This window comes from Mirounga leonina, unplaced genomic scaffold (assembly GCF_011800145.1).
Source record: "Mirounga leonina isolate KUSES-001 unplaced genomic scaffold, KU_Mleo_1.0 Mir_151, whole genome shotgun sequence".
In the NCBI taxonomy this organism is placed as follows: Eukaryota; Metazoa; Chordata; class Mammalia; order Carnivora; family Phocidae; genus Mirounga; species Mirounga leonina.
The window spans coordinates 30,971,992-30,998,096 of record NW_023270377.1 but is presented as its reverse complement, the minus strand read 5'-3'; the positions used below and the strand labels follow the sequence as shown (position 1 = coordinate 30,998,096).

Below are 26,105 nucleotides of genomic sequence, written 5' to 3'. Positions count from 1 at the left end.
GGAGGAGGAGAGGGGAGGGGGAGGAGGAGAGGGGAGGGGGAGGAGGAGGAGAAACCATCTTGATTAGGGAGAACACTTCTCTTTCAATGCTTTTCTACCTGAGAACGGCAAACCAAGTTTAGGTGAAGCACAGATAACTTTGCAGGTGCTTTTTAAAAACCCCATTGTTTGAGCTCAGTGGCTCTGGTGTGTGGGCCCCTCTACACATGCAAATGTTGCTTTCAGTAAGTTTCAAGTGAAGCAAAAGAAAGCTCTTCACCTGGGGAACTTCAAAAAAGCAAGCACACAGCACCACCGAGGCTGGTGCCCACAAGGCAAGGAATAATAAACATTCCATTTTTAATGTAACACACTTTCCATTCCCCACCCTCACCCCAGGCATCTGCACACACAAATCAAAACCGTCTTAAGTCATGGAATGAAAAAAATGAAAAAAAAAAGGGCAAACAAAAAGTGCTTCCTGTGAGGTGAACGGAAATTGTTGCCCAGTTTATTTTCCAAGCACATGAAAAGTAATTCTGAATATTTAAAACCACAAATTGTATTCTTTTTTTTTTTTTTTTTTTTAGATTTTTATTTATTTGGGAGAGAGACAATGAGAGACAGAGAGCATGAGAGGGAGGAGGGTCAGAGGGAGAAGCAGACTCCCCGCCGAGCAGGGAGCCCGATGCAGGACTCGATCCCGGGACTCCAGGATCATGACCTGAGCCGAAGGCAGTCGCTTAACCAACTGAGCCACCCAGGTGCCCCACAAATTGTATTCTTAACTGAGATTTTTGAGAAGAGGGGGCCCAGACAGGATCACTCACAGCCGTCTTTGACATAGGCACATTTGCATCAAAGCAAGGCCTGCTCCCTTTAATATCAGTTATCACCAAGTAGCTTACAAACAGAAAATCCTGTTGGTTGGGAAAAAGCAAACAGATTCAGAACAAATAAGAATATGCATATCCAGTTGAACTAAAGCCAAGCCATACCATAATGTGTGTTTTCTCCCCTTGAGACAGAAACGTTGCACCCAAATTTTATTAGGAAAACTCTTTTGCATTAGAATATTTTATTTTATTTATTTTTTTATTTATTCATTTTAGACACAGAGATACAGAGAGAGTGCATGAACAGGGGGAGAGGGAGAAGGAGAAGCAGGCTCCCTGCTGAGCCAGGAGCCGGACATGGGGCTCGATCCCAGAACCCTGGGATCATGACCTGAGCTGAAGGCAGACACTTAACCATCTGAGCCACCCAGGTGCCCCGCATTAGAATATTTTAGAACTTCATCTAGGACCTAAGTACATCCACCAAAATATGAGGTCCCCAAATCATGTTACCAGTAATTTCTGGCCGGATAAATGAAGACAAGCATGTGAGTGTAGTGTGGTAATTTAGAGTGTGGAATTCAGTTTCTTTTCTTTTCTTTTTTTTTTAAAAGATTTATTTATTTTAGAGAGAGAGAGAGTGAGCAAGGGGAGGGGCAGAGAGGGAGAGAGCGGGGAGCCCAGCACGGGGCTCCATCTCAGGACCCTGACATCATGACCTGAGCTGAAATCCAGAGTTGGCTGCTTAACGGACTGAGCCACCCAGGCACCCCATGGAATTTGGTTTCATTGTCTGGGTTTCACCTGATTCCATTACTTATTGGCTGTGTGAGTTTGGACTAATTACTTAATCTCTTTAACTCTCAGTTTTCTCACTGTGAAATGGGAATGATAATGAGATCTCTGTCACAGAGTAGCTGTGAGCATGAAACGAGATCATCCATGTGCAACACAGTGTATGGCACGTGGTATGTACCCCATAAATGTTCATTATTAGATTCCTGCCCTACTATCCTCTGCAGAACCACAGCTGAGCTCTAGAATTTGTGGTGGCTTTTATCAGACAAAGTAAGAGCTTTCCAGACTTAGTTCTAGAGCTAGGCCACAGCAAGGTTAGAAAAAGTCAATTATTCTCCATTGCCTCCTTTTTGCTGGAAAAGGGCTCTAGCGCAATGACCGTGGGTCTGGAGGCAATGCCTCTTGATGCTGTTAAGGAACAAGGATATCAGGGTAACAGGTTCCCAGGGGTCTTGGTGGCCCAGTATTTCCTGCTCAGGCTAGCTTAACACCTCAAATAGTTTCTCTCACACTCATGACTGAGGCCCAGGAGCCCTAAAAAAAGATCCCTGGGGAAACATCAGAGACATAGTGGAATCACTGCAGGATCAGCCTCCTACCTTACCTGTGGAACCCCTTGGCTCTGGTCCAGGATCCCTAATTGCTCTCCTAGAGCGCCGAACTTGGAGTCCGCTTCAGAGCTCAGACACTGAACTGAACCCTTGGTTGCCCTGACCTCCTGATTTCAGCTTCTCACCTGGATGTCTCCTCTGCAGGCTGACAGTTGGTCTTGCCCTGTTATTTCCCAGAAACCCACCCTGGATCCAGCATCTTGGAAGCTGGTTCAGACCTCTGGATGGTTGGCTTGAGTGGCTCTACCTGCTTTGGTTAAGAGTGAGGACTCTGGAGCCAGACTCTCCAAATCCTAGCATTGCCACTTGCTATTTGATTTGTGCTGGTACTTTACAACTCTGTGCCTCAGTTTTTCTCACCCGTACAATGGGAGATTAGTCGTCCCCATCTCAGAGAATGGTTAGGAGAATTAAATGAATTAATACGTGTATAAAACATAACATAAATACACATACACAAATAATCCAGATTAATATAGTATTAGCTATATTATATTCTATTTTATACATGTTAAGTATATATTATTTTACATTTAATTTTATGCATGTTTTACATTAAGATGAATATTCTGTAGAAACACTTACATACATACAAATCTACCTATTTATATTATTATTACTGTTGTTATTGTATGTTCTATCTCCCTGCAGAGATGGAGAGAACTTGGGTAGGCTTTTCAACTTTCTTGCTTTCATCTGAGGCTATAGGTACACAATTCATGGTTTCTACAGACTCTGCTGTAATATGCAGGACAGAGTTTAAGTTGAATTAAAATAGACCCCATCATTTGGAGAATTACAATCTACAGTGAATGTGATGTCAATATTTCTCCAATTCCTAAGTCACTCTTCTTCCAGATATATCTTCATTTCCATTTCTGTAATAATTCCCTTTGTTTCTTGTCCTGTTTCTAAGGTTTTCTATCTCTGGAGCAAATAGCAGAAGATAGAATGGTATCAAAAAACATATTATTTATCACTTGGCTGTTGTTAGATCCTGTTATCCCCAGGAACTATTGATTCAGGGGAGTAGGGTGATTCTGAAAATAGGCATTGTCTCTTTCTCTCGTTTTATTGGAACCAGAATGAGGGTAAAGTTCCCCTCTGTTTTCAAAATTATCAGCAATCCAATCGATTAAGCTGAACCCCCGTAAACAGTCAACAGTAATGCCTCACATGCAGCCACTGACATCAACTGAGAGACACCTCCTTGCCTTGATGGTAAGTGTGACACTACATAAACCCTCACAAAACCCACTTCCTTTCCAGCAAATAGAAAACCCTTGAGAACATGAATTCACTATCAGCTTTGGACACTGGAGAGGGCTGCATCTGTTTCTGGCAAACATGAAGTCAGACCTCTGGTATTTCCTTCTCTTCTGCTTTCAAGTTGAAGCCCTAACAGGTAAGTGGCCCAGTGATTATTTCTTATTATCATTCAAGTGAACGTTAAGAAAAACCAAAGGTAGAAAGATCAGGCACCCAATAGAAGGGCTTTTTGTTTGTTTGTTTTCTGTGTTTTTTTTGTTTGTTTGTTTGTTTGTTTGTTTTTGAAAGTAGGAACAACTGGAGAAGAGCCCAAGCGCTTGGCTCAGGGTGTGTGTCTCCAGGTCACAGCTGACAGCGTTGAATTTATCCTGCTTCCTTTGATACTGTGTTTTTCAAGATGAAGAAAAAATTGTTTCATCAGACCATTCAAATTTTAAATTACCTGCTTGGAGTTACCTGTTGGTGGAGAAAGTAGAAGAGTGGCTTACTGTTCTCAGAGAAAGATGAAAGGCAAAATGACTTGTGTCAACTGAATGAAAGTAAAATAATTCTGGTATCTGGGCTGGGAATTCTTTTTGAAGGAGAAAATAAAATGGAAGGGCTTTGAAAAAAAGGATTTTGATTTTAATCTTATCTGGGTGATCTGTTGTCAGAAATGTCCAGGCTGCCCCTGAGGTTTTTTTTTTTTTTTTTGACACGAAGTGTCAGGGTCCCTCTAAAAAGCCAGGGAGTAGTGGATGCTAGCCCCTGGAGACGTGAAAGAAAAGCAAACCACCATTCTGAAGTCTTCAATTCTCTCTCTTAGATGGTATATATCAGACTATTTAAACGATTTAAATAATGCGACCTACAACTACACTAAAAAACGTGTTTCTGCTGCTTCTTACTTGGTACATTTTTGTATTACTTTTATCTTTCACTCTGAGCCATGTTCTTGAGGCTGGCAAAAGCAAAGTGAAATTGTATTAAGTTGGAAAGTTCTATTAACACTAAAAGCGAAAGGAGAAATTTAGTAGGTATAATCTTATCTAGACATAAATTTTGCAGCGATACAAAGAAATAAATTTTACTTTTCTCTCCAAAGAATTAAAATGCAAAAGCAGATTGGTCAAATGTTTCATCTTGGGGTAGTTCAAGGTGATTCAAATGCCCTTAAGTAAAGAGGAATGAAGAGTGAACAATTAGAGTCTACTTACAAGTTCCAAAGTCAGGTGAGGGGTACTTGCTTGTTTATGCCTTGTCTACAACCCAGTGAAATCTTTTAGCAGCATGAATAACAAATGAACAGCTTTGGGATTGATACTCATTTATTCATTCATTCACTTAGCTGTTCATTCACACGGCACCAAGCACTTACCATACAGGAGGTACAGTGAAGGCTGCCCTGTGTACAATGATGAACAAAACCACAGCAGTCCCCGCTCTCAGGAAGCTAACTGAATGGCTGGGAGAGAGACATTAATCAAATAATCCCATGAATTGATGATAATTACAGGCAGAACTCACAAAGAAGCCTCTTTATCCTGGGTGCGTATGTGGGTGGGGTTGGGGAGTGGTGTTCATCAAAGTCTTTTCTATGGCAATGGCACTTGAATTAAGATGTGAAGGATAAGTAGGAATAAATGGGGAGGATGGTGTGAAGGGGAGAAGAACACTCCACACCAGGAGAAGAGGAAGTGCAAAGGACCTGTGGCAGGAGGAAATGAAGTAAGGTCAGGGGACTGGAAGAAGGTGGATGTGCCTGAGCACAGAAAGAGAAGGGTTTGGAATGGTACAAGATGATGCTGGAAAGAAAAACAGAGGCCAGATACCATTCAGACTATCTGGGCCATGTAAAGGATTTTGGATTTTTTTCCAAGAACATTGGGGCAAGTGATTGAGGGCTTTGTACTGCTAAAAGGTATCCCAATATGTTAAACCCATTTGGGCACTTATGGTTGATGATAGTGTGCTTATTATCAGCTTGAGATTTGAATTAACAATTGTGTTTTTTTCTATGGAAGGATAGATCCAACCTAGGTAGAATTATTTTGAGTTACTAGACTAAGCTGATGAAGAAATTACGCTTCTAGAATGATATTCATCTTAGGCTCTAATGGAATAAAACCAACGTTTACTCTCCCCACACAGAAAACTGCCATGTGACAAGCCATTTTTTGGTTTGAGGCATGAGTGACTAAATGGAGATCGTAAATTGCTAACATCTCCATGTTCAAAATACCTTCACGATACATTTATCTAGCACCTATTCATTCTTCAGAGCCTACACCAAGCACTTGCAGGTCTTTTCCTTTGGCATATTTTTAATCCTCGCAATGAAGTAGGTTTTCTCATCCCACCAAGAGGTTAAGTATTCTTACCTTCAGTGGATGTTTGAACAATCTCAGACCAGGAAAGGCTAAGTGATTTGTTACATAGTAATTCATGGCAGAACCAAGATTAGAACACAAATGTATCTGACTCCAATATTCACACCTTCCACATTGCTTTGAAGTAGCAAGAGATATAACATAAGCTTAAAGGGGAGAAATTCTCATCAGTGTTGCATTTGGTTAGTGAATTAATAGGCTGGAAATCTTGGTGATTTCTTAACTATTGTTCTTAGTGTAAAATTTAACAAAGCCATCTTCTTTTAATGATTCTGGAACAATAGGAAGCTCCTCTTCGTAAAAGGATCTGGAAAAAATGTGAACCTCTACCTCCGTTTAGAAGACCCTCTTTCTACACCTCTGGGCAATGAGAAACATACGGGTGACCTTATGAATTCTGATATTAGAAAGACCACTCTGAAAGCGGTGTGGAGGCTGCGAATAAGTGGGAATGACGGAAGTCAGATGGTGCTTAATAAACGTGCACGTCCCATGATGTGTTCTGGGAGGAAGCTGGGAGAATAACCCTCAGGTTCATTTTGAGCCTTGCTTTTGTTTCCCAGCCATCCAATCCATGATTCCAGAATTCCGTCACCTGAGGAAAAACAACCCTCAGGTGTTTGCAGATCAGCTCCTCCCCAGAGCTCAGAGAGAAGTCTGCGGATCTAAGCTGACCTTCAGCTCCTCCCACAACTCCCTTCAAGTATTTTTTTTTTAATTTAAAACCTTTTTGTATTTATTTTTCTATTTTTGAATAGGAGATACATGTATATGGTGTAAAATTTAATAAGTACAAAGGAGTATACAGTGAAAAGTAAGCCTCTCTTGCCCCCTTGACTTCCTGTTTCTCTCTGAAAGACCATTGTTGTTACCTGTTTCTTGCTGTGAAACATTTTCCAGAAATATTCTGTCTATATAGTCTTATATGATTATAATCAAACTTTTTGGATAGCTAACAACATATACATTATTTTCTGCATTTTGCTTTTTAAAAAAAGTTTTAACTATGTATCTTGGAGATTTTTCCACAACCACACATATAGAGCTACCTTTTATTTTTAATAACTAATTGTATTCCATTATATTGTTTAATTGTAATTTATTTAGCACCTTGTTAATGGAAATTTTATTTATAGTTGTTTTTCCTCTTATAAAATCCTTCAAGTACTCTTGTTGGATTTTTAAAATCCAAATTGTTAACCCCCCTGCCCCCATAGATGAGTTCAGGCCATTCCCATTCAGTGTGATAAGCCTGTACTTGATTTTTTCTCTTCATTGTTATGCTTATTTTATTTATTTTCCTTTGCTATTGTATCTTCTTTTTTGTCTGGTTCTTTCAATTTCCCTCTTTGCCTCTGTAATTTGGAAGGTTGTCTACAGTTCTTAACTGAGTAAGTCATTATGTTCAGAGAATCTTGAATGTCTATTTATTTATTATTGGCTTAAAATAAATAATGACCATGGCCTTGCCTGATGTGCAGACCCCACAGTCCCATTGACCTGAGAACTTCTGAAGGTTCTTCCATCCCACTCTCATGCTGTCCTGTTAGTGCACCCCCGCCCCAATCTTGGGCTTTGTTGAAATAATAATTGCAGATCATTGCTAGTTTCCTCTTACAGTATTTCTCTTCTGTTTTAAGAATCCCTTCTTGATGCTTCCTTCACTGATTCAGTGACAGCATCACTTGCCTTCTGTTCCTGTCTTGTGATCTCTGCTCTGATACGGTGATCAGAAGACTTCCATTATTTTCTTCAGATACCCTGGATTCTATGAATTCCAGCATGGGTAAAGAAGTCTTTCTTTTCCTCTGAGGGGTAACTAATATCTTTTCTGGGAATAGGATTTCTGGACTGAAGTCTTTTCTCTTAATGGTCCGTGGATCCCCCTCCACTGTCTGCTGGCTTTAGGATGGCAGGTGAAGCGTTGTCTGCTAGTATGATTCTTGTTCTCTTGTAAGCAACTCAAAAAAATTCTCTAGAATCTTGTAAGCTATTTATTTCAATATTGGAATTCAGGAATTCCACCAGGATATGCCTGGCTCTGTGAAGATTTTCATGAGTATTGCTTGGGACTGGGTGAGACTTCTCAATCTGTAGACTTGAGGGGTTTTTTGTTTGTTTGTTTTGCTTTTTGTTTTTTTAATTTCAGGGATATTTTTCTCCCCGTAGTTGTAGTTGTTTGATCATATCTTTGTCTTTTTCTCTTCTTTCTAGGAATACCTATTATTCTCATGTAAGATCTTGAGTGCCTCGATTTTTCATTACTAGTGAACATAGTGGCTTTCATAACTTGCCATTGCATTAGCAACTCCCTCAGGTGAAATGGAATATTATGGTTTTTAAATTGCTAGCAGCATATCCCTATTTCTTCGGAGAAACAGAATGTAGGTGTGTAGAGAGGACCTAATTCTCATCTTAGTTTTGCTCACTGTAAAGTACATAGACTTGACTTAAAAAAATTGGCCTCTATATTCACAGTTGTAAACTGGGCAAAACCCACAACTTATGCTACTTTCCTACCTTAAGGATATGAATTTTATATGTAAAAGGATTTATTAAACTTTATAAATTAAAAAAAATTTAAAAATCATCTGTTGCCTTCAATACCCTAGGAAAGAGCCACATTTACTCCATAAAAGGCATCTCTGTGCTATTCCAATAAATTGAGTCTATCAAATGGCACTTTTTGGTCATCCTAAGTAAAATAAGACCTTTGGCATTTGAAACCTTCTTATGAAAATTCAAAACCGTATTTTGGAAAGTGGAACTTAAGTACATAGAAAATATATAACACAAATGAAAACTGTTAGTCAAAACGTGATTTTTTTTTTCATTGGTTTAGCATGTAAGGTTGATCAACACAGACCAAGATTTGCAAATTTAGAGTCAAGTGTTGGGGATATGGACCTCCTCTGGGTCATGTATAACATATTGATGCCTTTTTCTACTTTGCTTGAGGAAAAGCTAAGAAAAATCAAGTTGTCTTTAGGGAGGGTGACAGACTCAAGAATTTTGGTTCTGTCAACCACTAGATCTGATAACATCTTTTGTTTGTCTGAGCCATGTTGACATAGGCATTGGACCTTCAACAAGCAATTGAAGATCATTTAAATGTAGCTGTTTAAAATTTGAGAAATCAAACTTTTTGCAGCCAACATTTATATTTTCCTAGGATTCAGCACCAAAAAACAACAACAAACAAACAAAACCTCTAGTGCACTCATAATTAAAATTTTGTTTATTTTGTACCATCCAGGTCTAAAGCAAGAATCTCATGGTAGTTCCTGTTTGTACTTATTTAATGATGATGAAAGTTTGCATACGTGAATCCATATTTTTACATGTCTACAGGCAGATAAGTTTCAGAATAATCATTAAGAATTTAGACCTTGTCAGAGCAAGGAGCTAGACTTTGTTGTAGATTCAAATACACAGGGCAACTCAACACGTAATGGTTGATGAATGAGGATGTCTAGAGAAATGAGTGTGTATAGCACAAAGTAATTTCATATCTAAGAAATTATTTTATATATTTTTGGTGTATGATAACTTTTTAAATCACAGAATATATATGTGGCATCAATGTAAATAGTACTTTAAGTACTTGGGACGTTAATACACATAATACATCTGGAAGGAAAAGAAATACCTGAATATAACTTCCCAGTCAAATTTAATGTTAAAAGCTTCTTCTTTTTTCTTGTTTTTCAGCAAGTCTCTTTGGCTTCTGTGCTTTAGCTTCTATAAAGTTAGAGGGTTGGACTAGATTATTGGACTAAAAGACTCCTTAAGAATGTGGATTCTGGTCTCAGATTGTCTAGGTTCATATTATGGTTGCACCATATATTGGCTCGATAACCTTGGGGCAGTTCTTCAAGCCTCAGTTTCCTCAAAATAGAAAATCTGACATAAAAGGCTGTTAGGAACATCAAATTGTATGTTTCATGTAATGCATTTAACACAGTATTCAATGCATGAGAAACTCTCAAGGCATACAAGTTGTTGTAATATTATTTGGAAGCTTTTGAAAGCTTAAATATTTATTTAACTTCCAGACCTATTAGGCTTCAGAAAATTGTCTGAGCATCATTCAGTTTGAATATTTGCCTTTGGACTGGGAAACAAGTGTTCTCCAACATCTAGTAAAAAGATTCTCTTGCTCTGCTTTTCTCATTTTTCTCCTCAGTCCATTGCGGGACATTTGCCAACCATGCTCAGCCTCCATGTTTTTCTATACATTCATTTATTTCATTGAGCTTCTAATACATTCCAGATCCTGGGATGATTTAGGTGACCATACTACAGTACTTATCCTTGTGAAGCTCATGTTTAAATGAGGAAGACAGACAAAATAATTATGATCTAAGCTGATATACATTATAAATATATTGGTGTAAAATAAGTGTTATTGAGAGCATAGAGATAAGAGTCTTTGAAGTCTCAGGGACCAATTAAAAATGGTTCGTAAAGAATGAATGGGGGTCTCTAGGAAGATAAAGAAGTCCTGGGATATTCTAGTTTATGGGAATAGTTTAAAGATGTGAGAAGAACAGCCAAAAAGTTTAGTATGGCTTGAACCTATATGGTCCACAGATTGTGAAAGGAGTTTGTGTCATGCTAAAAGACAATTGATTTTTTTTTTTTACCTCAAAAGCCACAATCTAATAGAGACTTTAAGCTGGGGAGTGACATGCTTTTTAGAAACACAATTTTGGGAATAGCATGAAGAATGGACTTGGAAAGGGAGAGAATCCTCTTGAGAAGGTCAGTCAAGAAACTTCCACAGATGAGGGAAGACAAAAAAAGGTCCTGGATTGGCAATAGGAATAGAGAAAAGCAACTGAATTCAAGAGATATCTTTGAGCTAGAGTCAACTGGACTTGGTGGACAACTGGATCAGGAGAGTCAGGGAGAGGGGTCAGACTAGTGGCTTCCTTAAATGATGAGGTTTGAGTTTGGGAGTGAATATTGAGTTCAGGTTGGAAATGTTACTCTTGATCATCAGAAGAAATCGGACAGAGATGTTAAAGGAAATTGGAAATAAGGGGTGAGAGCCAAGGGAAGGGGTGGCTGAGATGAAGGTGTGGGTTACTGGAGTAGAAATGGGATCTGGAGCCTTAAATGGAACAAGTTCACCCAGCCAATGCCTTGTCTATGTGCCCAAAGGGCTTTACACAGCAGCTGAGGGATGGGAAATAATGTGGATATTCTTGGGTGCCAATAAAATTCTTTCTCCCTCCCTTTCTTTGGAAGAGACTTGGGTTCATTTAATCCCCTGTGATTGCCCTGTTAGGACAGTTTCAAATCAATGACAATGAATTAACTAACAAGTAACTTGTTTGCAAATTAACTACTTCATGAATATTGCTACAAAGTTTTATAACCTATTTGGCATTCTTCCATTTTCACGAAGAAAGTTTTTACTAGAAGAAAATCAATCTTCCATTTTTTCTTATTATATAATAAGATGCACACTCTAAAGGACCAAAGATTGTTTTATTCCCCCCTACAAAGTTCCTTGGAGAGTAAAAACAATTCAGACATTTAGTGTGTGTGTGTGTGTGTGTGTGTGTTTCTATGCTCTTTTGGCTTTTTGATTTTCTCCCCACTTTTCTTCACATTTTTTGTCTTTCTTTTCTACAACTGTTAAGAATTTAGATCAGATTGGGCACCTGGGTGGCTCAGTTGGTGAAGCGTCATTATCCCAGAGTTCCAGGATGAAGTCTGGCATCGGACTCCCTGCTGAGTGGGAAGTCTGCTTCTCCCTCTGACCCTTCCCCCTCTCATGCTTTCTCTCTCTACGCTCTCAAATAAATAAATAAATAAATTCTAAAAAAGAATTTAGATCAGATTGGGCTTCTTTTGCCTGTCCTCCCTACTGACTTCAATCACTTCTTTAGAGTATGGATGTCTTTGAATAGTAATGTAAGTATAGAAAAGATGCATGTATAAAAATCTAAGTTTTAGCCAGTAGACTTATAAGAAATGACAATGCTTTTATGAAAGGTGAAAACAAGGGTTTTCTTAAAAGCCAAAATTTCTTAGTAAAAGATCAAATGTAACAAAACCTAAATAAACATTGCAGTTTTTAGAACTTCATCTCTTATGTCACATTCATGTGCCGTGCTAAGCTAAAGCTTATTGTTTGATTACAGAAAATATGTTTAATAAGCACTATCAATAAATTGCGAACTCAGGAGGTCTTATCTTTCTATCACTCTGAGACCTTTGTGGAGGTTTGTGGTTAGAAGTCTGAGTTAAGGAGAGTGAAGTCAAATTGCTGATTAGTCTCACACCCTCTGCAATTGTGTGGGTTTTCTAACATGTTTTTGCCAAAAGATTTTCAACTGGGGATAATACAACTGCTTATAAAGAATCCTGACAGGATGGGTTCTAGCAAGACCATCTTATACTGAAGAAATGGAATAGTTTAGATATTAAAAGAATCAATTTAGAAACAAACTCTTCTGAGCCACAGTACAATTCTCAGGTAAACGATCATTTCTTCCAAGTTTTGTTTTGTTTTTTTCTCCCCATACTGCCCTTGCCCTGGAGATAGGAATTTTCTTGTCCCTGAAACAATTTGAAAACCTAAAGAAATCACCTAATACAAAGACTCTGAATTTACTCTTGAAAACATTAGTCTATTGATGTCAAGAGTAAGGTTATAAAAACCATAGTTAGCAGAAGTTAACAGGTTTGAATCTCTATTGGAAGATGGTATTCTTTAGACGTTGTAGTCAATGTGATTAAAAGACATAGTACCTGTTCTCTAGAGTACTTATAATCTAGGAGTATCAACAAGAAGTACATAGATATGGTAGCAAAAAACCCCCCCAAAACTAATACTTAATATTCAGATTTTAAGACCCATCACCAGGATTCAAGAGAACATATTTTTATTTTGTTTTTAATAATGTATTAAATGCTAAAAGATAGAGCGTGGTATTTTATCACAACCACATGCTGTGGTTTTGAAACATCTGCATATATTGGAAAAATTATTGGTCCAGGGGCCCCTATTGTGGTCATATATTTTTTAATGTATGACCAAACAAATTTAAGAAGTGTGCACTCTGGAGGATCTAAATAATCAGCCAGGCTTAAACTTGTCCTCTCCTCTATAGACAAAATAATAGTTAAAAGAATCATCAATCATCTAAACAAGTCTTTATGAACCTAGTGTATATTTACAGATCAAGAACCTGTTTCTTTGAAGCTCAGACAGAATTTTCATTAGAATCTGACATTCCATTTCAGGGGATTGATTGACTGATTATACATTTGGCTTGATTATACATCTGCACGTACTTGTTTCCAGAAGAAAGACAACATGGCATAGCTAATCATGGGATCATGTCCCAGTTAGGAGCTGTGTAATCCTGGGCAAGATACTCATTTTTCTGCTCCCGGTCTAGCGTGATAAATGTAAATATAAAATGAAAGGCTTAACTGGATCATTTCTAAGTGCCCTTTTGGTTTTTACATCGTATATTCTATTCATCTCCCCAGACTTATAATATCACTGAGATCTACATATTTATTTGTTCATCTGTCCATCCTTCCAATAAGTATTTATTATGACTTACTACATACTAGGTGTTATTGTAGGTACTTGGGATGGATTGATGAATAAGATCAACAGGTGCCTGATTTTAAAGCTGATGTTATCGTGGGGTAGCCAGACAATAAACAAGTAAATAAATAAACCAGATAATTTCAGACAATGATAAATACTTTCTCTCAGGTAATATGATAGAAAATGACATGAGGTGTACTTTGGATTGAGGGGTCAATGGTCACTGAAGAAGTAAGAAGCAGTCATGTGAAGATCTGAGAGAACATCCCAGGTGAAGAACCAACAAATTCAAAGCCCAGGGGACCAGTTGCTTATGTTTGAGGAATAGAAAGAAGTATAGTGAATGACTGGTATAAAATGGTGTTAGAGAGGTAGGTAGGTCATGCAGGTCATGGAAACCAGGCTAAGGATTTGGATTTTATTCTAAGTGAGATGTATGTTTTATAAGCAGGGCATTGCTTGTGATTGTTAAAAGATGATTCTGGCTTCCCTGCGGAGAATAAATGGTAAATGGGCAGGAGTGAGAGCAGAAAATTAGGGGACTCTTGTAGTCCTACAGAGAGATGATGCTGGTTTGGCCCAGTTGAAGTTTACGTGCAGGAGTAGTGGATAGACTCTACCAGACATAAAACAGAAGTATAGGAAATTAGCCCTTCTTCCTGTAGACAGATTTTAATAGGATCCTGTGAGAGTCAGTCTGTAGTAATCATGAAGTATCTAGCTTCATGTGGTTGCCTGCTTCCATTACACTTCCCTTGGTTGTTGCTAGAGGCACTTCAACCTTAGATTGAACCCAGAATCTTTTATGCACCCAAGAAGTTGTATGACTTTAGACAAATAATCTAACCTGTCTGGGTCTTCAGTTGTCTGAACAAAAGAATTAGGCTTGCTGTATAATTTCTAAGTTTACCAGGTCTGATTGTTTATGATACTGGGTGGAGGTTGAATCGTGTTACAGGAAATGTGAAGGAGAAGGTTTTTATGGGGCTCTGAAACATGGACAGTGTCTATGAGCGTTTATGGGCACTGGAGATGGAGATGGGATGTTAGGGAGGGTGAGGAACATATCAAAGACTGTGAGAATGGATATTTTGGAGGATGATTTTTTTAAAAGATTTTATTTATTTGACAGAGAGAGTGAGCACAAGCAGGGGGAGTGACAGAGGCAAAGGGAGAAGCAGGTTCCCCACCGAGCAGGGAGCCCGATGCGGGGCTCGATCTTAGGACCCTGGAATCATGACTCGAGCGGAAAGGCAGACGCTTAACCCACTGAGCCACTCAGGCGTCCCAGGGAGGATGATTTTATATTAAGAGGTGGTATGTGGAAAAAAAAAAATTAAGCTGAGAGAAAGGAAAAAAGAACAAGGAGAAAGAAATTGGTAAGGGGAATACTCACAATTTTTAACTTCCAGTATGGCAGAAGAACAGACCAAACATATCTGATACTCAATCAAAACAAACACTGGCTATAAAAATTGGTGCTAGGGATACCAGCACTCCCTGTCGAATGTTAGATTTGGAGATGAGAACATCCAGGAAGGGTGGAGAAAAGATTCTAGCTGTTTCTGCAGTTATTAGAAACTAATATATTCAGGTTTTCCTTACATTGTCTGCTGATCCACTAAATGCTTTAGCCATGGGTATAGAAATGATCCCCTTTGACACTATTTTTTTCACGTGTCATCAAAGGCTAAGGACCATTTGTAATTAGGTATTTGAGGATATCTGTTCTACAGGTACCAAGGTAATTATGAAGTAATTGATTCAATATCATACCTGGCTCCTTTAATTGAAAACATTCAAATTGCAAACTTAGAGTTGTCAAATGGTTTTCCAGATGAAAAGCTTAAGCATTGGGTATGTAGAGACATAAGTCAGGTGTCTTATCACTACATTTCATAATAAAAAGCTCACCTGGGAAGTTTTTATTATTTTATTTAAAAAAATTTTTTAAAAGATTTTATTTACTCATTTGAGACAGAGAGATACAGAGAGAGAGCATGAACAGGGGGAGAGGCAGAGGGAAGGAAGAAGCAGACTCCCCGCTGAGCCGGGAGCCCAACATGGAGCTCGATCCCAGGACCTGGAGATCATGACCTGAGTCGAAGGCAGACGCTTTACCATCTGAGCCACCCAGGTGCCCCTCACCTGGGAAAGTTTTTAGATTAAATATGAAAAAATGAACAAGTCACAGCTTCCAGCAGAAATGAACTTGGAATCCCCAGTTACTCCTCTCATGTCAATGGCACACATCCTTGGTGCTATCACTCCAGAAAGACTTAGGTAGTCTTCTTAGCCCTACCTAAATACTTTTACAGGGAATGTGAATGTCTCATTCATTTTCATTTCTCCTGACTCCCTGGAATCCCCCAGTAAGATGCTGGGACTGAGAGAATTATGGAAACAACAACAAAGTAATAGCTCTCTTGGTTGTTTGCAGTCTCCTCTGGATATATTCTGATCCTGGATCCCTAGAGAGTAAGTGTTGGAAAGAATTTTATGTTTTGGTCTCACTTCTTTATTTCCGAGAGGAAGAGGCTGAAGTCCAGAAGGGTACCAAAGTCACAGACTTGCTAATGGCAAGACCAGAATTTTCCTCACGTTTTCTTGGGGATCACCACATTGTACTTCCACTACTCTGCACTGCTGACTGTTATATTTCATCTTGTGTTGGGTTACGGGTCATAGTGTGGGAATGGGGCGGAGAAGGGAAGCTGCTAACAAAACATCTTCAGAAACATAAGACAGGGCATCTCTATGTGTTTACATGGTGGCCACAGTCACTTTTGCTCCAAGATCTCTTTGTGGTTTACTTGCTGTCATTCTAAAGTCCTTGGGAAATGTGCTCTGAACATTTCTAAAGAAACTGAGAACGAGCCCACTGATTTTATCATTGGCAGCAGGCTATAGAGACATAAACATCAGAACGACAGTCATGCAACATAATTTACTTTCAGGTAAATAAGTCCCCAAGCAAAAACACCTTTCCTTTGAATATAATGTAGACCTATGCTCATGCTATCTGTTCTTTCCTTTTTGCCTTTTGCCTATGTCGTTTCCTCTATTTTAAAAATGAAACACGTGTTATTTTCCTTCTGTATAATTTTGTAATCCAGAACGAAACATCTACACAGAAAAGTGAACATAAATATACAATTTAATGAATCATTATAAAGCATACTACCTTCCTCCCATAATCACCACAGCTCAAGAAATAAAACATTGTCAGCACCTAGAAGCCTTTCCACCCCTGTGTTTTCCTTCCTGATTCCAACACTGCCTTCCCTTTATCCCAAATCATTAGGTTGCATTTTTGTGATGTCCATTTAGGTTATATATTGTTTCTATTCTTTTAGTCATTATGCAAGAAATAACATGCATGCTTCACTTACTGAAGTTTCTCATTACATGTACCTTTACTGTTTTTCTTTTTACTTTTTATTGTTAATGCTGAGACATCACCTGATGGTCTAATAGTTCCTTCTTTGAAGGTAATCAGTCTCTTTTCTATGGTGGCTCTTAGGACTTTCATTATGATATGTCTAGACGTGCATATTTAAAAAATTTACTTGTTATTTGTTAGGATTCTTAAATCTGGATGAGGACTGCATTTCAAATAATTTTTCCAACCTAATTTTCTAGTTCACCAATTCTCTCTTTAGCTCTAATATGCTTTGAACCTATCCATTGAATTTTTAATCATAGTTACTATGGTTTTTTACCAGTTCTAGTTGATTCTTTTTCAAATTAGTTGTTTTTAGTTTCCTGTGCTTTGCAGATATCATTACAAGTTTGTCTTTTATTGCCTTAAATGCAGTAAGCTCAATTGTTTATTTTGGGGGTCTGATAATTCAGATATATAATTTGGGGGGGTTGTTTCTGTAGTCTGTTGTTTCTATTGTTTTGTTTCCTTGCATGTCATTGTTTTTAAATATTATTTGCAGATAGGATTTGAGGCCTGGGATGTAAATCTTTTCTTCCTGGAATAGTTGCATTTTTACTATCAAAAGCCTAAGGGTAATAATAATCCAAAATTACCTTAAACAAAATTCAAGGATTTAGATTTTCTGGACCATTGAAGTGATTTGAAAGTGAGCTATAATCTGCAGGAGGCTGGTTTCTTCCGGCTTAACTGTAGTGCAAGAAGGAAACCCTTTGAGATCCCAACTTATTGAGGAGAGGCTCTTCCAGGTTTCTTGCTTTGCAGACTCTGGGAGTTGAGACATATAAACAAAAGCTTGAACCTGGCAGAACAGCGAATGCTCTCAGAGTAAAAGCAACTTCTGAGCTCTGCTCATCTCTCTGGGTTCTGGTTCTTCAAATTTAACCTACCAATTTCTCCTCTTTGTGAAACCTCATTAAGCCTTTTAATAATACTTTTAGACCCTTTTGTTCAGCATTTTTGGTTGTTTTGGTGTGGGAATTTGTTTGGATCTGGACTGCCATAACTGAAAAACTAGAACACTTGTACAGATTTTCACAATTAAACCCCAGGTGGAAACTCTATTTCCCTTGTAATCTGAGAGCCATAAATTAAAGCCTACAGATATTAAGGAGAATAACTGTGCTAAATCTTAAATAAAATCAAGGCAACTAGTGCACGCAGAGTTGTGGCAAATGAATCCACCTGCCTAGTGCTAGTCCTCTCACAGATGGGAGTTCTTTCAGAAAGCGATATGGTAACACACAGTGTTATAATCATGTTTAAACATTGTGGCCACATGTCATAAAAGCAAAATGCTAAAAATAACCATAATATTCAACCTTAGTGGAAGGCTTTAACAAATTATATATTAATATTATGTCCTAATATATAATCATTAAAAAGGATACTTGTGACGACTATGTAAAAAATGGAACATTTATGATATACCATTAAACGACAATAGCAGAACACAAAGTAATATGTTTGCTATATAAAGCATATGTCTGGAAGGTAAAGAGCAAATATATGCAAATAGCATTTCTATTTCACTGTAGGGCTGGGGCAACTTTTTTTTTCCTTAAACATTCATTATACTTGTTATATACTCTTTTTAGGAATAAAGGGAGATTTCAAAACATAAGCAAAAAACTGTCATGCTAATAATTTTCCCAAACAATTTCAGTAAGAAACTTTTATATTAAAGAAAAGGAAAAAAGGAAAGCAGAGAGCAGTTGGAATTTATAATCCAGTAACTCAGAATATGCAACTAGGCTAAAACCTTTTCCATTCTTTTTTCATGTGACCCCTATGTAGTTCTCAAAAACACGTTTGGCTTGCTGTAAGCTTAAAATTTATTGAAAAAAAAAAGAAGAAAAAGTATACAAAAATCTGGGGCCTTAGTATTGTCATCAGACCTTGATTCAATTCTCAATGGATCAGGTTCAGAAAAGACATATTTCTATCATTTGAAAATGATTCATCTGCTGTTTTACTCTCTGGCAGGAGGGTATAATGTAAATATATATTTATATATAATCAGTCATTTTTCGTTTAAGCTATTTTTCACTTTTTAATTTTTTTTCCTAAACTACATTATTTCCCAAATCTCACCCGAAATTTTCCTTTGTTTGACTAAGTGCTAATTCTCCTTCAATTTCAATTTTAGAATCAAAAGGGCATTATTTGATTCTGTAAACAAAAATAGAACCACACCACCTTTATTTGAACGGTACTCCATTGTTAGCATTAATTAGGATGGTTTACAATGTATTTATTTGTTTACCATCTGTCTCCAATATGAAAGGGCAGGCAACATCTCTGATTATACTATGTAAATATATTATTACAAATTATATATTCATATATAACAAGCAAATTTCTGTGTAGGCTTTTTTTTTTAAGGGCACAGTTTTATTTTTTGTCATGTTCTTTTTTTGCTGTTGTTGTTAAAGATTTTATTTATTTGACAGAGAAAGACACAGCAAGAAAGGGAACACAGGCAGGGGGAGTGGGAGAGGGAGAAACAGGCTTCCCGCTGAGCAGGGAGCCCAATGCGGGACTCGATCCCAGGACCCTGGGATCATGACCTGAGCCAAAGGCATACGCTTAACTAGGGAGCCACCCAGGCGCCCTATCATGTTCTTTTGGTTGTGAAATTCTTTCATTTTGGTGCAATAGAGGTGACTGTATGAAAAGGAGAGATTACTTGTGTGTTTAAATATAATTACTGGAGTAACATCTTCATAAAATGTCACTTTCGCTTTGTTTTCTTCCTTTTTATCCAGGAGAAATCAATGATTCTGCCAAGTCTGAGATGTTTATGTTTCACAATGGAGGTGTACAAATTTTATGCAAATTCAGTGATACTGTCTGGCAATTTAAAATGGAGTTGCGGAAAGGGACAGAAGTACTCTGTGATCTCACTAAGACAAAGGAAAGTGGAAACACAGTGTCCATTAAGAAACCAAAATTCTGTCAGTCTCAGCTATCCAATGATGGTGTCTCCTTTTTTCTGAACAACTTGGACAGTTCTCACGCTAGCTACTACGCCTGTGAACTGTCAATCTTTGATCCTCCTCCTTTTCAAAAAAAGAATATTAGCAGAGAATATCTGAATGTTTATGGTAAGACATTGTTTTCATCTTTCAGACTCGAGTACGTTTGTATTTTAATGACTTTTCTCACTAATGAAAACAAGCAAAAAAAATATCTTTTGTAGAGTTCGCTTTGGTGCAATTGATGACAATCATTGATTATGAAAATATGCAAGGGATCATTTATTAATAATAATAATTAATATTAATCAGTTATATGCAATTTGATCATGTAGACTGCTATGTTAGAAATAGATCATGTTGTCTTTAAAGCGCATATGTCATTAGAGATCAGGAAAAAAATTAAGACTAATTACCCAAATCCATGGCCTAATGGCCATTGCCTCTATTCACATAAAGTTTAAGGTTTTGGTTTGTGGAATGAAAGGAGATGATTGAAAATAATAGTTTTATACCATTACTATTCCTACTTACTTTTCTACCAAAATATGGACCCCAAAAAAGTCCTTTCTGTTAACCCCATTTGTAAACATTATGTGTGCGTAGAGTCTTTTAGGTTTTAGCTTTTAAATTCTTGCTATACTACAGAGATGATGTTATTTACAATTTATTGGATTCCATGATTGTAATGAAGCCAAGCTCCATTTGATTAAATCACTTTTTTAAATTTGGTAAGAGAACCTGTGATTCAGCACTGAAAGAGGAGATTTGATTCTCTCAGTTTTCCCTTAACATGTTTCTTTTCCAACCCAGAATCACAGACTTGCTGCCAGCTGAAGTTCTGGTTACCCATAGGATGTGCAGCTTTTGTTGGAGTCTATATTTTTGGATGCGTATTTCTTTGTTGGCTTACAAAAAAGGTGAGCGATGTCTATTTTTTCTTGCATTTGCTTTACTGAAGAATATCAGTAGTTATTTACTCATCAAAACACATATCGCTCTAGCCAGAGTAATTTGATTAACAGACAGACGATTTCTTTTCCACAAGATATGCCTACTAATTAAACTACTAACTTGGCAGAGAAGCTTATTTATTTTACAGCTGCTTCAGTCTAAAAAAGGATTTGATGGCTTATAGAGAGAGCTGTTATTGTTATTATTCAAAAAAGATAAGGGAATCGGGGCCAAGAAAACACAAAAAGGCAGGACGAAGATTGAAACATAAAAATAGACGCTTTTGATTTCTAAGAATTATTGCATGCGGGCTGCACATTTGATTTTAAGTTTCCAGAGTCAGGGCAAAGAGGAAACAATCCGTTTTATGTTTCCCTCAACTTGTCGATTAAACAATCAGTGAGAAAGTCTTGTAAGCTGCCAGCAGTAGCTGAGAAAGAAATGGCCAGCCTCTTCCCATGGTAAGTTGCTAGGGCTCTGTTTTTAAAGAACACTAATATAACACTGTATGTAAACTAACTGAAATTAAAATTAAAAACTTTAAAATTAAAAAAATTTAAAAAATTTAAAAAATAAAGAACACCACAAAAAAGCTAGGGAGATAACTTGACAATGACAAAACAATCTTTCTGTGCTGGGGGATTTTCTTTTCAGTTGTTCACAATACAGATTCTCAATGAAAGAACTCACACCATTCTGCATATTACACAAGTATGCTAATACCCAAGTATATCCACAGTGTGATCATTGGCCAGACCGTGGGTATATCTGTGCCAGGATGGAATTTGATAAGAAAGAGAAAGAAGGAAGACAGTGAGATAGGGCCCATGATTGAAATCTACAGAGGAAGGAACAATAAAAACAAAAATGAGGAAGGAAATTCGGCAGAAGCCTCTTTATTTAAAGCCCTTTTCATATTGTTCTCCTACTTAGCTGCAAGTCAGGAGCCTGAGCCGTATCCTAACATTTTTGTCACATACCACTTCAACCAAGAAGAGAAAACAGTAAAAAAAAAAAAAGGAAAAAAAAAAAAAAAAAGACCAGGGATGGAGATAAGGAAGAGCAGATGACAAACCATATTTCTGCCTTTTCTTCCAGAAATATCAATCCAGCGTGCATGACCCTAACAGCGAGTACATGTTCATGGCAGCAGTGAACACGGCCAAAAAACCTGGATTCACAGGTACCGCTCCATCTGGGGCTTTGGGCAGAGCAGAGTGTTTTTCACCTTAAGCCTGGAATTTTCATGGTTTATTTTAGAGGAAGGGCAAATGTCTCTAAGGCCCAATTTTAGATTTTTCCGTGAAATTCTGAACTTTCACTCTAAGTTTATACCCTCTGCAGTACATTGAAAACAAACAATAAGTCTGTAAGCCACTATTAAAAATAAACAAGCAAAAGATTCATAAGCCACTATTGTATCGAGGCAGTTTTCCAATCACTGTTTCAAAAACTGGGACGATTCTAAGTCTTCCTTGGTAAGAAGTTCTTTAAGTCACCTGATGAACATTTATTGGCTATCAGTGAAGTGCAAATTACTGAGCGAGGCCTGGGAGATGCACAAACATGTGGAGGAGGGTTTTGGACACAGATTTGGAAGAGAGATCTGGGCCAGTGCTCCCCAGTGGGAAGAGGAGTCGGGGAAGCTAGTATTATTCTGATGAAAAGAAGGTGCAAGGTCAGAGAGTCTGGATGACTGACTGCACAAGGCCAGTTAGGTGTGACTTTGACTTTTTCCATTCAGAGTGAATATTGTCAATTCAAGGGTTGTTAAGCTGAGGAGCATCTAGGAGGTTTGAAGCATTCCTTGTGGAAAATTTGTAAGGCTCATGCCTTTGAGATGAAGAATGTAATAAGACAAAAGCCCCTAAATTTTTGCCACCATTCAGTGGTGAAGGACTTGTATAAATGGGATGCAAACAGCATCTGTAATCATGGACTTAAAGCATGGGAAGGGAGTTAATGCTCCTCAGGCTAACTCCTCATTTTTTGGGTGAGAGAAATTGATGCCCAGGGCGTTCAGTGATTCCTTTTGCTCCCTAGAGGTTTCCTACCATAGCTTTGTCACTAGCAAAGAACGTGTGTTTCATGGCTTTGCTATTGAAAACAACAACAACAACTTTTCATCTCTGTGCTTATAATAATGTGTCTGTTTTAGTTTGGATCCCTGAAAGCAGACCCTGAGACAGAGACTTGGGTATAAGTAGTTTATTTGGAAGGTGACACCAGGAAAAAGGGGTGAGGGAGCAGGGAGAGCGAGACAGGCAAGGAGGAAAAGCAAATGAAGGTTGCATTACTGAGATCTCAGCTGGAGGCCACAGAGCTTCTGAGAAATGTTCAGAGGTCTCCCAGAATCATTCTTCCGAAGGGTGGCAAGTGTGGTTATCTATCCACTGGCTCCCATCCCCACTGGCTTGGGGTTGCCAGCAGGGCTCACGAGCTTTCCCTCACGCACCTGGAACAATGCTCTATGCTTGGAAGAGTGTCTCACAAGTCTTCAGAGAAAACCCAGAGGCAGAAAGCAGAGAAATGCACGGTGGGGCTATTGTGCTAGAATGGACAGCATGTGCAGAAGTGTCTGCCCCAGCTGTGGCTGGAATCAGAGGTGGACATTTTCACACCCCACCTACCACGTGTAATAACCGAACATGGCCAGAGTGTAAGCTTCTTGAGGGTAGGTAGGGTCTCTCCTCTGTATTCTGAAACCACTAAGCAGACACAGGTTCAAGCAGAGCATGCCTCAGCACCTCTGTCAAATATTTATTGTATGATAATTATATGCATAATACCGTGCTGAGTAATTCGTGTTGGGTAGAGGGAGCGGAGACTCAAGAGAGTCCTTGTCTTCAGTCTGTGATGTCACTGGGAAAGCTGATGTGTTTGTAGAGAGGGTGGAATCGGGCTAGTGGCAAAAGTACTCAGTTAAGTGAAGTGTAGCATTCAGCTAACGTCTGTTACAGGAGTTAGGAGTGGGCTGGGAAAAACTTCACGGAAAATGCGGAACTGGTGGTGAGCCTTGAAGCCTAAAGAAGAGTTTCGATGGCATGTGCGTGTGTACAAGAGGCAGATGAAAGGGACAAACTTGTTGAAGGGAATTGGAATAGAGTGCTTTTAAAAATGTTGTGCTGTGTGTTGTTACAGGTGTGCCTCATACTTTGGAACTCTGTGGCACCCAGGCATGAACCACACTGGCCAGCTTCCCCTGCCACGAAGCGCAAGATTCCCACGTTCCCTGGACCGCAGAGAGTCAGACTTGACTGGAGTACATACATCTTCTGCTGGTGTTTTGTTCAATCTGGACCAGTGACTCTGTCAGTCAGAAGGGATTTTAACAGGTTGCCTCAGTACTGTGGGGTTATCAAAACACCCTCTTGCAACCAGTTTTATAGAAAGCCCAGCTCGTGCTCGCTCAACAAATAGACCTCACTGGGATGGAATTCCAGATCTTCATATCTGCTTCTAGCAATGCACCAGCCAGTAAAACAAACACATCTACAGATATTTTTAAGAGACGCCAAGGGTACTGAATCTGCAAAGCAAATGGGCAGCCAAGGGCCAGTATCTGTCTGCATTTCACTAACAGACTACCTCTTCTTCCTGTAGGAATGAGCATTCCTTTTGAATGAGATACTGGACGGAGAGGCTTCAGAACTGTAGCTATTTCTGAGGTGTCGACATATAACTGTACTATTATAATACATCAGTACACAGTACTCTTTTCAAACTTCTGAACACCAATCCCCCACTCCAAGAGTTTAGATGCCTTCATCTGCCTTCAGTTTTCCTTTTTAAAATATTTCTACATGACCACTTGATGACAGACATTCTGAGCAGGGAGAAAGATCTACATTTCCCCCTCTACTTCTCAATAAAATACATATTCATTTAGCTGCAACTAAATATATGTTATATCATTTGCCTGTATTCTCCCTATAAGAATATTTTTGCTCCAGAAAGACATCTTATTTTCCCAAATTCAGTTAAAATGATTTACTTTGTTGACTTGTTTCGACCACATTAGTGGTAAAAAAAATTGCCCAGAATCAGAAGGGACTTTATTGTATGATTCTGTTTTCTACCATTATCTATGTTTTCATGGTGCTATTAATTACAAGCCAGGCTGTTTCTGAAGATCATGTTAAAATAGCAAACCAAAAAAAAAACAAAACAAAACAAAAAAAAACCCAAACCATCTTTCCCTGTCAAGCATTGTCCTGGAGAAAGAGACAATGATCTATTCAGCAGAAAGCTGTGGTTCCTGGAGGTCACTTCCACACTGTAGCCACACTGACCTTTGGGCTTGACAGGTTGAAATGGTCCCATCAGCCTGGAACAGCCATCCAGACCTGGGTGGAATTCCAAAGGTTGAGAGACTCCCCTGAGCCCAGGACAACGATCTGCTCTCACCCACAGAGGCAGAAGTCACCCTGGGGACCATGGTGAGTCCGCCTGCATTTGTACTTCCGGGCTCTGGGAAGAAGCACAGATGTATCAGGGAACATCAACATGATTCCCTCTCCTAGGAAACATTCAGCCTGGAAACTGGCCCTGGCCCTTCAAGATAGGCTTTCTTTGAATACAATTTGGTTGGAAAGATTCCCAAATACATATAATCTGTCATTAGTCTTAGCTGGAATCTTTTCTCCACTTTCTGTTCGCATGCCCAATGCTTCTGAAGCAGCCAATGTACGTGCAACAACATTTTTAACTTCAGGTAAAATGGGGTTGTTTAGTAGTTTTAAAATTTGTAGGTGCCTGCTTATCGTGTTCTTTCAAAGCGAGACCAGATATGTCATTACGCACACTTAGGTTGTTGTAAGCGTGTGTGATGTTGGATGTGCGCAGTACAGTACTGCATTTGTAATTTGAATCAAGTACGGTGTTCTGCTTCTAGCTGACTCGGACAGTCTGGTTGGCTCCGCAGAGGTGTCCTCTGGGTGGTTTGCAGCTTGCTGGGGGGAGGGTAGAGTGGGGGTAGAGCCTTCCTGTGGGGTCCACCTGGCCTGGTTGTCCAAACTGTGCTCTGAAGCATCCTCATCCTCAGCACTGGACATTTCAAAGTGGATTATTAAAAGATACAATTTCTGTGAAATAAAGACTTGTTTTAAGGGGAGCTAATCATGAAATAGATGTTAGCAGTAGTAGGAAACTAAGGAATAAACGTTTGATGTTCAGCACCTGAAAATACCTCACTGTTTTCTTGGGGGGAAGGAAATGGTTACCTTAGTTGTAGCTAGCCCTTGCAAACTTGGCTGTCTTGAAGGTATTACACTGCTCAGAACAGTCGCTC

General features: G+C 38.6%; 1 protein-coding gene across 1 annotated transcript; it reads left to right on the top strand.

Annotated features, from left to right (window-relative positions):
* Positions 1-3,525: 3,525 nt before the first annotated feature.
* On the top strand, positions 3,526-24,951 carry ICOS (inducible T cell costimulator). The gene is made up of 5 exons (XM_035006614.1): positions 3,526-3,629; positions 19,652-19,990; positions 20,675-20,781; positions 21,914-21,998; positions 23,957-24,951. Exons 1-5 carry the CDS (start codon positions 3,572-3,574, stop codon positions 23,995-23,997), a joined length of 630 nt encoding a protein of 209 aa, XP_034862505.1. The 5' UTR covers positions 3,526-3,571; the 3' UTR covers positions 23,998-24,951.
* The last annotated feature ends 1,154 nt before the right edge of the window (positions 24,952-26,105 follow it).

Excerpts from the sequence above, each read along its gene's own strand:
- ICOS (XM_035006614.1), top strand. The coding sequence starts at position 3,572 with ATGAAGTCAGACCTCTGGTATTTCCTTCTCTTCTGCTTTCAAGTTGAA. Across the intron at positions 19,991-20,674 it reads AGAATATCTGAATGTTTATG|AATCACAGACTTGCTGCCAG; the intron begins GTAAGACATTGT and ends TTTCCAACCCAG. Across the intron at positions 20,782-21,913 it reads TTTGTTGGCTTACAAAAAAG|AAATATCAATCCAGCGTGCA; the intron begins GTGAGCGATGTC and ends CTTTTCTTCCAG.